This window comes from Crotalus tigris, unplaced genomic scaffold (assembly GCF_016545835.1).
Source record: "Crotalus tigris isolate CLP2741 ecotype Arizona unplaced genomic scaffold, ASM1654583v1 scf7180000018559.1332295, whole genome shotgun sequence".
Taxonomy (NCBI): domain Eukaryota; kingdom Metazoa; phylum Chordata; class Lepidosauria; order Squamata; family Viperidae; genus Crotalus; species Crotalus tigris.
This window is the reverse complement of record NW_024097076.1, coordinates 1,179,268-1,194,959: the sequence shown is the minus strand read 5'-3', so window position 1 is coordinate 1,194,959 and position 15,692 is coordinate 1,179,268. Positions and strand designations below refer to the sequence as shown.

Here is a 15,692-nt window from a genome sequence, read left to right as displayed (position 1 = left end):
TTGGCCATGCTGGGACGGTTGCTGCAAAAGCAAGCAGGGAACAGCTGCAGAGGGTGGATAAGAATTTGGGCATGCTGGGAAGATCACTGACATAGAAAAAGGGACAGATAAGAAGTCCTTCCTTGTTCCTTCATCCTTATTTCCTGAATATTCAGAATTATATCTAATAGCATCCTTACTAATATCTATAGCATGTCCTTCATAATTCAAATAGTGTTCTGCAGAGTGACATAGAGATATGCTATTTCAGATGAGATTATAAAATTAACTTCTATTAACTTTTCATATCTTAACCTGTCTTTAGTATTGAAATTGTGATTAGTTGTTTTTAGCTACTGGTTATGTATCTCAAAATAAAGAGCTAAAGAAACAGTCCTCCCCAAGTCCTTTTCCTTATGTATGTGATTGCAACTCCCATAATTCCCAGTCAAAATACCCACCGAAATGGCAAAAAGATGTGAAAATAAACATTTCATAACATTTAAGCAAAGAAATACGATTTGCACATTAAAGCAAAAAAATAAAATAAATAAAATAAAATCCAGCAACCCTTTTTTTTTAAAAAAAAAAAAGTTTAATTAGCACATATGGTTCGCCTAGTGAGTATAGACACAGGGGACATTGCCGCAGCTGCTGTGCTAATGACTCTAAATGTTGTTACAGCTGTTACCTGTCCAACTCCACCCCAGATTTCTAATGGAAAACAGGAAGGAATAAATTTTGATTGGGGATTTAGCATTAGTTATGTCTGTTCACCTGGCTATGAATTATCATTTCCTGCTGTTTTGACTTGTGTTGGGAATGGAACATGGAGTGGTGAAGTCCCACAGTGCTTACGTAAGTATTTTTTATATATATATTTGCATTCCAGGCTAATAGTTGTTTCCATTCACTCTTAAAGGAAAACTAACAAAAGAAAAACTGTAGATATATGCAAAAAATAACCGGAATGTTTCCTCCACATACCCAGTGAGGTATGGTGGCTCAGTGACTTAAAAGACAACAGAAAAGGTCTATGCTCTGGTGGTTTGAGTTCCACTATCGCATGGCAGACTGAGCTCCCATCACTTGCCTCAGCTCCTGTCAACCTAGTATTCAAAAGCATGCTACGTGCAAGTAGATAAATAGATACCACTTCAGTGGGAAGAAACAGTACATCATGTTTCACTGAACGCACTGCATTGTGGCATGCTGGTCACATCATCATGGAAATGTCTTTGAACAACACTGGCTCAATGGCCTAAAGAAATGGAGATGAGCATTGCCCCCTAAAGTCTGCTACAAGAAGTGAAGTAAAACCCACGTGGACTCCTTTACTTTTATCACATACACAAATCCAACAAAACTGCAATGTCCTTTAATATCCATTACAAAATAAGGTGCAAATTGCAGTGACCACACAAGTGCTTGTGATCACTTTCCTCTTTGTGTTCTAGCCTTTGTTTTCCCTTAAAGATCTTAACTCCAGTTAAATAGTTTATTCAGGCAGTTGTCAGCTGAAGCGACAATTAACTGGTTCTGGTTGTTTCTTTGTTTATTTTTATTTCTTCTAGTCACTATTGACTTCTGGCTATCACCTGGAGAAGATCCTGTAGTTTTCTTGGCAAGATTTTTTTGAACTGGCTTGCCATTACCTTTTTCCTAAGGTTAAGGGAGAATGACTGGCTCAAAATTATCCTTCTGGTTTCATGCCTAAGACAAGACTAAAAGTTATGGTATCCTGGTATTTAGCTTTGTGCCTGGACCATTATACCAAATTGTGGGAAAAAATCCCATTTTTCATGAATAATGTAATCAAAAGGTGAATTTTCTAGTGACTGCTATTACTACAGAAACACTTCCTTGATATGTTGATACACCCTTATTTTCCTGAACGTTCAACACTGCATCATATTTAAAATTATCTTAAATTTTGATGTGCAGATAATAGACATGTTGACTTGTTTTGACTTGTCAGAACTAAGCAAGCCTGTGAACATTCAGGAAAAAAAAAATCTCTGTGGCCATGGGACTTTTTCTAGCCTCAGGATGGTCCTCCTGAAAAAAAAGGGTACTGTTTAGGGTGATATTTTATCTTAATTAGTGAAGGAGGAAACAATAACTCATATCCCTAGTTTTTTGTGAAATTGTAGAGGAAGGAATATTTTGTCTCATATAATACTTGAAATACCTAAAGCAAGTTTGTCAAACTTGACAAAAATGTCAACAAGAACTAATTTGAATGTAGATGTTTTAACCAGGCAAAAATCTAGATATTTTTATTGTGGCTGTCAGGAATACAGAAGAAACTCCAGCCTGTCTCTCTGACAATTGGACTTTTGTTCCAGTATTATATTAAATTACCAATTTATGCAGAAGTTTTTATTAGCATAAAATTGGTGACACTGATAGATTTTGCATAGCTGCAGATTTCATTACAATAACTAATGTATGCTGACTTTTTACAGAACATTTTGTGAATATTTTTTTTTATTTTTTTCCGTTGAAAAAAGTATTAAATTTTTAACAGAGTAAATTAAATGGATTATCAAAGAGGAGATGAATGATTCTTCTTGTTTCATAGTAAAGAAAAAACTTCACAAATAAAAGTTGAATAAAATTGTAATGTTTTCACATTCAAAATTTCAATGGTGCTATATAATGTAGAAATGTTGCATTTTGATTAATGGATTAAAACCCATTGATTTTACTCAACAGATTCTCAAATCTTGATCTCTTTCCTAAATCTTGTATTCTTCAAAATCTTGCTTCAAGATTTTCCTATTTGATATAATTTGTGATGGCAAGATGATTAGATCTTTTGAGGGTTTAAAGCTCTTTCATGTTTTAGTTATTACCATAGTAAGTGTTTATACAGTCTGTTAGTGAGCTGAGGTCATATTTCATTGTACCTTATTGGCAGTTAATTTTTTATAGCTGGAATTGCAAGCAAAATGTGCTTGTGGTGGCTGAATAACAGAAGAAGTCATGGGATCATTAATTAACAGAGCAGAAGGAAAAGCACTGTTTGACTAGATAAAGGAGGAAGAGAACATTGAAGTATGAAATTATAAGATGGAGGAAGCAGAAAGCATGACCTCTGAATTCATTTCTCAAGCTGTCCAAAACACTTCTTCTATACTTGATCAAATATTAAGATTTTTCAGTCTGTGTTTTCACAGCCACAATAGTTGTAGTCACCAAGACTTCAAGAGCAACACTAAGACTTTGCTAATCACTCATGCCTTGATTACCTAATGGCTTGACTACTGCAATGCACTCTACATGGGGCTAGGTAATGGTGGTCCTGTCTCAGTGTCCCATGTAACACCTCTACTTCATGAGCTGTGTTGGTTTCCAATATGCTTCCAGGTGCAATTCAAAGTACTGGTCATTACCTATAAGAATCTTAGCATAGGCCTGGTTACTTGAAGATTCCTTCTGTTAAACAACAGTAGGTTGGGGCTGTTGGAATCTCAGGCAGAACTATAAAAAAAGTTGGCTTCCAGGATCCTGGTAGATTCCAGAAGCCAGCTTTTCTGTACTTCTGCCTGAGGTTCCAACAGTCCCATTCTACTGATGTATCCAAGGATCCTGAATTGGCCTGTCATGATTGAATGCCTCTTTTCTTTTTCTTTTCCTCTGTCCTGTCTGAGTTTTTTTTTTTTATCTCTGGCATCTCTGTTCTTTTTTTGTATTCCTTTGTTCTACATGTTATTAACAATTTGTAAACTTATCAGATTCACTAGGAGTCAGATGACATATAAATTGTTTGTAGCAGTCAGCCAGAATGTTCAGACTGGATTGGCATTTTTATTTACTATTGAGTCTTTCCCAAGGATCTGGGATAGGCAGATGTGGATGGTTTATGGTGTTAGAGGCATTGTCACAGAATGTAAAATTGCCTTTTACAATTGACTGATGGTGAATTTGCCAGTGCTTAATGCTTAATGTTCAAGCGGTGTTGGGACTGTGCCCAAGGCAGCTGTTATTATTGGTACTACATTTGATTTCTTTTGCCACAGTTGTTAATGATTATTATTAATTAATAAGGAGCAAGTATGGAATAGCAAAAGTCAAGAGGGAGAAATATTTATGTAATTCACAACTGAAGGAATGTGCCATTGTATTGTCCTTTCCCCCTCTCCAGTTATCAATCCAAATCATTATTTTGGTCTTGGTCATTAATAGGAAGACTTTAAATTACAACTGTAAAATTGGCCATTAGATTCACATAAAACAGTTATATTTTAGAATAGAATTATTCTACTGAAATCTAATTACTGCATTAATAGCTTGTGTTTTGGGGAGGATCTTGAAATGATGCAGATGCTGGCCTTCGCTGATTATGACTCCTGTAGAAGAATTCCATGATATAGGATGGGCTGAGAGACATAATAAGGGGTCAGAGTCTTCAAGTATGTTCTGCAATGAATTCAAACCTGGCCCTTGTCAAACCCAAGGCCAATATTTTAAGGACAATACCATATTGACGTTAGTCTTGTTTTCAATTTCACTCATACTATATTCATTGAGAATGTCACTTCCCCTTGTCAGTTGACTCACCACTGTGAAATAAGAGCACAGGATTTTTTCATATTTTATTTTTCCCTTTTAATCTACTATGTATCAATGATTTTAGATGTAATAGAGCAACCCATTTAGAAAGAGAGATAGAATAGGTTAATGGTGCATATCAAAACTATGAACAAGATTCTTAGGCACATTTCAGATGAAGAGTGCATATTCAATTTTATGGGAAGAGGTCTTAATTATCATATCTATAGATGCTTCCTATATTATGATAGTTAATGCAAGTGAAATAAAACCACTTTGATCACTAGCATATAAATGTGCACTGGAATGGGTGACTATGTAAATCAATGCATTAAATAAATGAATAGGCCAAATTTTGCTCTTATTTATATCTAAAAGGTCCAACATTGTGTGTTACCTTATTTTTATTGTTATCTTTTACTGCAGTGAGCTTTGTAGAGATATTCTTTGGAAAGGAACACACTAATGAAACAAATAAATATAATTGTATCTCCAGATATTCTAATCAAATGTTATCTCTTTTACATTACTGTAAAATCAGGGCTAATATGCCTGAATTGGACTATGTCTTCAGCCAAGTTTCAGGCCTACCTTCTCAGTTTTATCATTCTTTGAGCAGAATAATTCTTTCTCATTGCTCAGTTGCTCTGGTCAAATCCAATACAATCTTCCCAGTTAATGTTAAGTGACATAAAACAGATGCCTGATTAATTTTCTTTTGTACTTACAGTTAAGATGTTGTTGGAAATAGCAAAGTATAAGTACTGCTGACAAGGAAGACCCCATGACTTATTCTACTACAAAAAGTAGCATTTTCTCTGCAGTTCCCAAGATCTGAGGGGAGAATAAAACTGATGTGCATTGCCATGATGTCTAGTTTCTATGGTTACATACTCAAAGAATTACTAAGCATCCAATAATAGAAAGTGGCTAGAAAAAGGCTGGAGAATATCAATGCATGATGTAATTCCTCCAGATATTCTCTTATTAAAGCAATAATCAAATAGTAAAAAAAATCTGTGTGATATTTGTTTAAGAAATGTTTTAAATATTTTCTTGAAAGTCTCTGTCCTTGTTAATACAGTTGACAATGAAATAAAAGAATGTTGGACCTTTTGCATATTGACTATTAGCTTTTGATATTTATACAGAAAAAAACAAGTAAGATTTAGCCCTTCCTATCTTAAGAATATAATTTATATTTATACCTTCTGTAGGTATATAAGTACATAATGCAGTTCCATTTCTTATTTTAGAACAGATTTTTTTTATGATTACATAAAAAAATTACATACCACATACAAGTATATCCGTCTAAAAAGAAATATCAGTATATTTTCCACGTATTTCTTTTTCTACAGCAAAGTTTTGCGGTGACCCAGGAGTACCTGCTCAAGGCAAACGGGAAGGCAAAAGCTTTATTTATCAGTCAGAAGTCTCTTTCAGTTGTAATCCTCCATTTGTGTTGGTTGGTTCCAGCACTCGCATATGTCAAGCAGATGGTACATGGAGCGGATCATCTCCACGTTGTATAGGTATGGTGGCACCTTTCCTAATTGGTAGCTTGTTATATTGGTTTTTTTTTAAAATTACAACAGTGTTTAAGTTGTGTGGACTTCAACTGCTAGAATTCTCTGTTCATGTGTGCTGTCCTGCTCAGTCTGAATGCAAACATAACAGTGTTTCAGTAGGTTTATTAATGTTCCACAGCAATTCCATTTACCAAAGCCCCAGAACTAGTCCAGGCAAAAGCAGACCAATGCTAGTATACAGAAACAAAGTTTCCCCAAACAAGACAAATATACCAGGTGAAGTTAAATCTACAACACAAGAGGATTCAAGAGAAAAGAAAAGTCCAGAGTTCAGAAGGCACAATCCAAAGTCAAGGCATGGTGTCAAACACACAGCTAGAAAATGAACGTGTTCCCAGCATTGTCTCCATCTGTCTATTACAATATGCTAAATAGCCAGCTTCTGGTGGAGTCCATCAAGAGGGACAAGGCTTCCTCCTCACAAGTAATTGGGATGACCTTCACTGTGCCTGCCTTTTCTCTACCCTACATGTTCTTGATCAGGTGCAGAAAGCAATTCCTCATCATCATCACCAATCAGATGCAGCTGCATGCTTCCCCACTTGAAGTTTCAGGGTTGTCCTGCTGCAGCTGTTCTTTAGCCAAATCACTCAGCCGGCTGCTTAGAACCATTGACCAACTCCAATCCTGATGTGCCTGGGACTGGTTCATCCTCCTCCAAACTGACATCTGGAGATGCATCTGAGGGAGTCATCAAACCATGTTGCTGTTTTTAGAATTCTGGAAGTTGAAGCCCACATGTTTTAAAATGGCCCCAATTAAAAGCAATGCTTTAAACTCTTTCTTTACAGTGCAATCTTAAATAATCATATGCTACTATATTCTTAGGGGTTTATTGTTTAAGTGGATGTAGGATTGCAACTAGCCAATTGTTTTCATCAGGCACCTTTGTACAACTAGTAGTCCTTTAACACACATTTGCTTAGTGATTGTTAAAAGTTACAATGGACTTCCCAGAGTTACTTTTAACACACTGCAGTCTTGTACTGCTTGGCAACCAGCTTGTATTTACAACCCTTTGCAGTATCCCCTGTTTTTGTGACCATTATTTTGTGGCATTTTTCCTGGTTTCCAATGTTTACTTCCTGTTTCTGACAAAAAAAAAAAAACAACACCATTGGGTATAAAGGATTCACTTAACAACTGGTATTTGCTTGATGACTGAGGCATTTGCTTGATGACCTGTCATTAAGCAAAGATGGGAGTTGCTTAATGACTGAGGAAAAAAAGTTGTAAAATTGGTCACATGGTATGCCATTTAATGACTGCCATGACTTATGACCAGTCTGAATTATAGTTATAAGTCTAGAACTATGTATACAGGAAAAATTCCATTCCCGCCCTCATATGTACATACTTTTGGAGCCATTCTACATTGCTAAAAGGATTCTTAGTGTGGTTTTTCAATGATAGGAGAGCTATAATTCAACAGGCTAAAAGTATTCAATACCTCAAATAACAGAAAGTTTGTACTATACATGTGTTCTGGGCTCCAGAGTTTGGGATGTTTTTTATTTAAAAAATTCAAGCTACAAAGATGAATTATGAAACTTAGAAAACTGTATGTGAGTGGTTTCTATTGCCTTAGTATACTCCATTACTGCTCAATTTCTATTACAAAACTGCACTGTGTAGTAATGCTACTATATACCGGTAACAGTGTTTCCTTCTTAAAATACAATTTTGCCTTAATTCTTATCTCTGAAATTTCTTGTGTCTTTTTTCTACTCTGGTACTGGCCAACATGTAGAATACTTTCAACTTTCTACATTGTATTTTTATATTTTTACTTTTCCTTTCTGTTTTTGCTGTGGCTGTTCTCATTTGGACCATTTACTCCATTTGAAGGAAAAACATCTCTCCTTTAAAAAAAACCAAAAAACTGGCTTTACTCTGTTTGCTGGTGGTTGCAGAGCTTCCAAAACACATGTCTCCTCTCACACCTGTTTCAAGGTTGAAGCAGTATTGGCAACTCTGCCTTGCTGACACTGGGGACAGGGCCCAGATAGGAGCACAGGTGCATGCAATTTTTCTAAGCATCCTGCTCTTCCATAGCATATAGCAGGATATATAATTGCATCTTCAGTGTAAAATTGCAATCTTACCAAGGAACAGGTTCTTATGCACTGTGGCATTTAGAATGGAATACAAATTTGGTAATGCTTAAAACAGCTCCACTGAAATCAGAATATGACTAATAACTTGTAACTAACCTAAGCCCCAGTTAGTGAATTCATTCTAAGCAGGACTGCAGGGATATCCATTATATTGATTATAGGGCCTCTGTATACTATGAAAAGATTTTTATATAAATTGTTCTTTGTGGACATTCAAGCAGGGAGGGAAAGTTACCACTGGAGATGCAGAATTTGGCCTGTTGTCTTTTTAGCATTGCATAGCTTTATTGGGACAATTTTCACAACCAATAAATAAGCATAACGTATGAAAGATAAGGACGCAGGAATCAAAGGGTAAAGCATTTGTGTTCACATTTAAGCAGCATTCTAAATCTTGCATTAATATTTTATGAAATATGAGTTTCAATATTCAAACTCATTGAAATGTTGGCACTTCCAAAAACTGTTTGGAAGCATTTGGGTATAAATCAGTGTTTCTCAACCTTAACAATTTTAAGGCATGTAGACTTCAACTCCCAGAATTCCACAGCCAGCAAGGCTGGCTGTGGAATTCTGGGAGTTGAAGTCCACATGCCTTAAAATTGTCAAGGTTGAGAAACACTGGTATAAATGAATGTAAGTTTTTTTTTTTTAAAACTATTTTATTTCACATACTTTTTTTATTTTTGGACAAAGAACCTACTCGGACAGCCTGTGAAAACCCTGGTGTTCCGCGTCATGGATCACAAAACAACACCTTTGGTTACCAGGTAGGCATTCTAATTTTTATTGAATAGGGAAGAGAGATAACTTTCTTATTTCTCTTGAGTATAACTCAAGCTTCAGTAACTATTGAATTTTATTGAATCCAAATAGTCATTATCATTAGTGTTATCCCTAAAAATCACTTAGACTAAAGCTGCATATTTCCTATTTATTTTAATAAAATAAAGGTGGAATTCTAAGCATACTCACAGGGCAGCAAATTCCAAGTAACTTAGTAAAATTGAACACACACTTGTTCACTTGTTTATGAGTGTGTGTGTGTGTGTGTGTGTGTGTGTACACACACACACATACATACACAGAGAGAGATTATATAAAATGTTAAACTACAGAAATAAAAATATATGCAAAATAAAAACATTTTGTATTGAGAAAAAAGCTGAAGTACAAAGGAGGAAAATTTATTCAATGAAAATCACTATCACCTGGATTTTTCAGGTTAATTGAAATATTTTATTTCTAATTTAAATTTTGTATATCTAAACATTTTAGAAAGAACTCAAAATATCCAAATAACAACATATTAAACCAACAGCAATAGTTCCTATTATCAAGGGAATAGTAATAATAGGTTCAAATACTTCAGGATAGTATTAGTGTCAAGGTGAGAATATTTTATTACATTCTGTACATTTTCCAGTCCTAGTTAGATATAATATGATTCTATGGCATTGTTTGCCACTATTTCTTTGGTAATTGAGTTCAATCTCATGATTAAGCTCCATTCATTTGAACAATTTTTCTCCTGGAGAAACCTGTAAAAGATTACAATCTAAATAAAGTAAATATATTTTTCTACTCATACATAAATGAGATTGCAATTATTACTTTATCAAAATAATAAAATATATTTTGTATAATAAAGTTTACTTTGCTCTGAAACTAATTCAATACAGGAATTAGTAAAATAGGAATAAATAGAATTGTAAGTTTTATATGATTTTATAGTGTATAATTTTCCAAGGACTATTTTATATTGAGAACAATGCTTGAATGCAATAGCAGCAATGTGTTGGGAGGCTTTAAAAATACAGTCAAGATCTGGGGGGGGGGATTTGGCATTTATTCCACACAGATTTCAAATATAGGTTTAGAATTAAAGACTGGGTTACTAAACACACTAGGATCTAAGCCCCATTAATCATAATGTGACATACAGTAGTTCCAAGTAAGCATGCATAGTTTTGCATAGTTTCTTTGTCTATGAAAAAAAAATCTTCTAGCAGCATTTGCAAGATGAAGAAGATAGTAATGCTCAACCCAAAGGAACTGAAATAGAGATAGATATCTTGTAGGAACACTGGAAAAAATTGCCAAGGGGAGAAATAAAGAATTTACAGAACAGTAAAAAAAATAAAAGTTCCTGGTGACTTCAATAATATTGTTCCATCTTTTTCAAGTATTCTTCCCTGGCAATAAAGGGTTATTTTTTTAAAAAAAAATAATAAATCGGGGTTGAATCAATATAATGGGTTTTTTAGTTTAAAAAGGAGAATATATATATAGGCCAGAGTTGAAATTTGAAGTCTTTATTGTTCTCCAAGCTTGGTTGTTTGATTGCAGATACTGTATTTCTGCATTAGGTAACATCAATGTGGTTAGGTAACATCATCAGTGCTAGTGAGTGTCGTTTTCTACTTGGCAGTTACTTGATTAGGATATTGTTTTCTGCTTGTTTGTCTGGTATTAATCCCTGATTATCTGACTATTGGTTGCTGGAGAGAATGTGTTCTGGTCTTTTTCTTTCCTTCTTAGCTTTTTATTGTCTCTCTTGAATGATGTGCAAATGTGATAGCTAATTTGGCTGAACATCAAGCTTCCAAGAATTCCAAGAATTTTGGATTTACCTTGGTCTAAGACAGGGGTCGGCAACCTTAAACACTCAAAGAGCCACTTGGACCTGTTTCCCAGAGAAAAGAAAACACTGGGAGCTGCAAAACCTGTGCATGCTCGAGCACGCAAAGGAAAGAAGCTTGATTGAAGAGTTTAATTAAAAAGAAATAGAGGCTGCTGTGCATGAGTTCTCTCTCTCTCTCTCTCTCTCTCTCTCTCTCTCTCCCCCTCCCTCTCCCTCCCTCCCTCCCTCCCTCCCTCTCTTTGTCTCCCTCCCCTCTCTCCCCCCCTCTCTCTGATCTTCTGCTCACTTGGCAAGCTGGCTTCACGCTATTGTCGGACAAGCTGATAAGCTCTCTCCTGCCCTTGGTCTGCCAGTGCTCTTCCCCCACTCAGTGTGTGTGTGTGTGTGTGTGTGTGTGAGAGAGAGAGAGAGAGAGAGAGAGAGAGAGAGAGAGAGAGAGAGAGAGAGAAGGGAAGTGCAGGTGCCTCTCTCTGTCTCTCTCTCTCTCTCTCTCTCTGCAAATGGCGGAGGAGGCTGGGAGCCTCAGGAGAAGGCTAAAAGAACCGCATGTGGCTACAGAGCCATGGGTTGCTGACCCATGGTCTAGGATGCTCAGAATTTTCCAGTGGAAACTATGTCAATGTGATGTGAGGTTAAAGAGTTTTCAGGTCATCTGATTACTAGTTGGATGCACTCTTCTAGTCTTCTGCTTGTCTGTCCTAATAGTAGCTATTATAGTCCTTACATTGTATATTGTAGATGACTCCTGTTTTTACTTTTGCTGCTATTGGAGCTTTTGGTTTAATTATGATGACTTGGAGGAATTTAGTTGGTTTGTGTCCTACAGTGATGCCAGGTAGTTGTAATAGTCTGTTGGTTGTTTCTAAGATGTTGTTAGTATACGGCTGTGTTATGCTTTACATTGTGTTGGTTCTGCTGTAGTGGGTTGATAAAGTTGTGTGGGTTTTTAATTTTGTCAGAACATGTTGATCAGAACAAAGGTTGTCAGTTAACATGTTTTGGTGCTTCAGGCTACTGCAGCCTTATCAAATAACCCCACCAACAGTGCAACCCCCATCAGCAATGTAACAAAAAAGAAACAATACCCCCACCAACAGTGACAGATCAAGGGATTCTATATAAACAGAGAGCAAATTCCACCCTCACTAGCATTGACGATGTTCCCATTTGGGCAACCTAAATGTTGATGTTACCTAGTTGAGTTACTAGTTGGATAATGAAACATCTGCAAACAAACTACCAAGTTCAGAGAGCACCAAGGACTCCATTTTATGATTTAATCTTCCATTTGTCCCTTCACAAAACAAAATCAAACATCTACCCTGTTCAATGCCCCCAGATCTCTTTGAAACAAAAGCAGACAATCTCATATTTAACCTACACTGCTGTATAATTGGAGGGGGCAGGAAGTTTTTAACTATTGGGCCTTGCTTTGATAGGCCATTTGGAGGAGGGAGGAAGAGAGAGAGGAAGGAAGGAAGGAAGGAAGGAAGGAAGGAAGGAAGGAAGGAAGGAAGGAAGGAAGGAAGGAAGGAAGGAAGGAAGGATTCAATCTCTATGTAAAAACAGATAATGGAGGACAGAACTAGTGATAGGCAGAGCTTCTAGAAGTATAGCTTAGCTTAAAGTTGGCCCAGCTCACTATATTCCTTAGCCTCCTGAAGCACAATTTTCACAAGACAGTTCAAAATGAATTCTTTAAAGTGGTTGTGGAGCCATTTCTTCACCCAGAATCAAATTCATAAACATCGTCCTAAGTTTATTGGCTTCAAAAGTTACTATCCTCTTACATTTAGTCTTTGATCATTTTTAATGAGATTTGCTTTCCAATCAACATTTTAACAGCATGTCCATGGGCTTGCTCCATTCTATCACAGTAGACGTTTTACCCTAAAGGCAGCACTGACATTATTTCTGAAGAAAAGGTCACATTTGCAACTTGAGGAGGGCAGTAAGAAAATGAGAAGCACTGCCCTGAACAAAAAATACGGCTTCTCCAGTATTTATAGTTAATACTAGTAAAATTATAGTTTTTGTCTATATACTTGCTTGGTTACTAGCTCTCTTTTTCAATCTGATCTGTGAGAAATAAATAAGACGGTACCAAATTGCAACCATTACCTTTAATGACTTCTCCAACATGTCTACTGCTTTGTTGTATCATATATCTTTCCAAAAAAGCCGCATTCGTTTTATAAAGGCAAAGTAAAAGTTTTTTGCCAGCTTCCTCTGCAAGCTTTAGAAGGAGATTATTTTCCTGAAATGAATTCTTAAGACTTGAGATATATGTGTAGAAATGTTGCTGATAACACATGAAAATTGTTTATAAAACCAGCAACCATTATTGGGCAGCATAGAATGTAACTGAAATAATAGGAATCTATTTAGAGAAACTGTCATATGTGCAAAGGATTAAATTCTACTTCTTTGTAGTTTATTTTGTAGCATGTTTGCACGAATGTCAATTCAGCATTTATGTATGTATTAATTCTGAAAGGTTCCCAGGCACAGTCTGAAATTAGAAATAAATATAGATCCATTATATTTGTAGTAACCTCTGGGTGAGTTTTATCATGTTTTATATGAACCTCAGTAAAGAGATGAGGAGAGTGGAGAAAGCTAACTTTTTCTAGTGAATTTAATGTTCACAAAAATAATATTGATATTTTAGGGAAATGAGTTTGTGTAGCGATAACAAGTGCATTGTGAATAAAAATAAGAGAAGAATCAAATAATAAAGAAATTACCATTGCTGGAAACTTATTGCATGGAATTCATTCATGTGTAGCCCTAGTTGGTCTTTAAGTCCAAGTGCCTCAAGAGGTCAGTTTAATTTAGTTGCATTTTATTGTTGTAACTCATGGGTTATAACATAATATGGATTCGCTGTGTGCAATAAAATAGCAAACTGTAATTAATAAACAAAATTTAAAATTACATAAAGTCAGGTTAATAGCCATTAAAAAACACAAGGACAAAATTTAATTGTATAATGGAGGAGGTATTTATGGTTTTCAGCTGCCTGAAGAGATAATTTGTATCTGTGAGAGACATTTTGTTTTCTTGGCAATGACATCAATGACATGAATGACACACCACCAATATAAAGTGACTTATTGTATGAAAGGAGCTACTGATCCCTTTTCATAGTCATTGCCATGATCCAGGTCATAAGTGTTGTGTGTTTGCATGTACCCATCAGGAACCAGTCAATGCTTATAAAATGTGAATAAGCAGGGTACATTTTAAATATAACGAGGAAAAATAATTAAGATGGGAAAGATTATTCCTTGGCCATTTTATGCATTTCTTATGATGGATTCAATCTTTTTGATCCTTGTCATAAACTTTTCCTGAATTTTCTTGCTCTGTATAAAAGAGGAAGAAATAGCAAAATGTCTATGAAAATAGGGAGCACAACTTGATGCAATCCTAATGACAATAGATATCTGTAAGTGATTAAAAAAAAGTTGGTTTACCTAGTCTTATATCCAAGCTGTTCATAGATTATTTAGTATAGCAACTAGTGTTTAAAAATATCTTACATTTGTTAGGTTAGTGTGTATCTGTCAGAGAGGATGTGTCTGTGATCTCTCTATGTTGAGTTGATCGCTAATCAAATTGATCTATTCTTAATCTTTCAATAGATAGGCAATATTGTGCAATTTCACTGTAGAAAAGGCTACTTGCTTCAAGGGTCTACAACTCGAACCTGCCTTTCTGATCTTACATGGAGTGGGATTCAACCTGAATGCGTTGGTAAGTCATGAACAGAGAGAAATGTCAGATACAGAATGGAAAAAGAATAATATTGTGATGTGAATTTTTGCCTAGAGACTCACATGCCTCAGATCAGTATCTAAACAAGAAATAAGAATAGTGTTTTATTTGTGTTGCCATTCTCCAAACAACCTAAACATTTACAGGTTTATATATAAGGAGATAGTTTCCCAGAAAATATGTATTTTTATGAAAAAGAATGAAAAAGTGCTAACTGTATTAAGAAAACACCAATTTAAATGCTGGTGTTGTGCTGATTTTCTTTCCTCGTTTTTTTAAAGTTGTAAACTAATATTGAGAAAGGATGAACTAAGGTGGAATAAAATAGAAACCAATATTAATATAGTCTGACAGAAGAGAATACTTCTAGCTCAGGTTGAACTGTGGGGTTCTTGGTGGTCTCTGAGCTTGGTGCTAACATGAATGAAATGTCTTCAAGAAAACCACCAAGCTCAGAGAACACTAAAAACCCCACATTAATATATTCACTAATCTATATAGTAGAGAATAACCCTGCAGCCTAGGATTCCTTGATATTATCTTATCAAAATAGACCCATATGGAACTCTGCTGAACTTCCTAGCCCAGATAAAATCAACCACATACTGCCACATAATGCATATATTTTAAAAAATTATGCCAAGACTCTTATTTATCTAGCAGTCTTAATAGTCCTTAGACCAGTGGTTCTCAACCTGTGGGTTGGGACCCCATTTGGGGTCGAATGACCATTTCACGGGGGTCGCCAAACAAGGCTGTCTGCCATTTTCCCCCCTTTTCTTTGGCCACGCCCCTGGCACCCGGTGATGTATAAGTGGTTGGGGGTCACCACAACATGGGGAACTGTATTATGGGGTCGCGGCATTAGAAAGGTTGAGAACCACTGCCTTAGACTTTCAACCTGGATTTTCATATCACCCCATATAGTCTTCTCTGGGTGTTTCTGGAGTCCCCTTTCCCCATGTATTGGGAATATTTCACTATCTTAAGCTAAAATGTGGATTCAATTACAATTAATGAATT

General features: G+C 35.8%; 1 protein-coding gene across 1 annotated transcript in view; it reads left to right on the top strand.

The window, feature by feature from the left end:
- Window positions 1–15,692, top strand: part of CSMD3 (CUB and Sushi multiple domains 3) — a 131,040-nt gene that overhangs the window by 82,723 nt on the left and 32,625 nt on the right. The window contains exons 27-30 of the mRNA XM_039354551.1: window positions 664–837; window positions 5,898–6,071; window positions 8,942–9,015; window positions 14,537–14,648. Of these exons, the coding sequence (XP_039210485.1) occupies window positions 664–837; window positions 5,898–6,071; window positions 8,942–9,015; window positions 14,537–14,648 (534 nt within the window). The remainder of the gene's footprint in view (window positions 1–663; window positions 838–5,897; window positions 6,072–8,941; window positions 9,016–14,536; window positions 14,649–15,692) is intronic.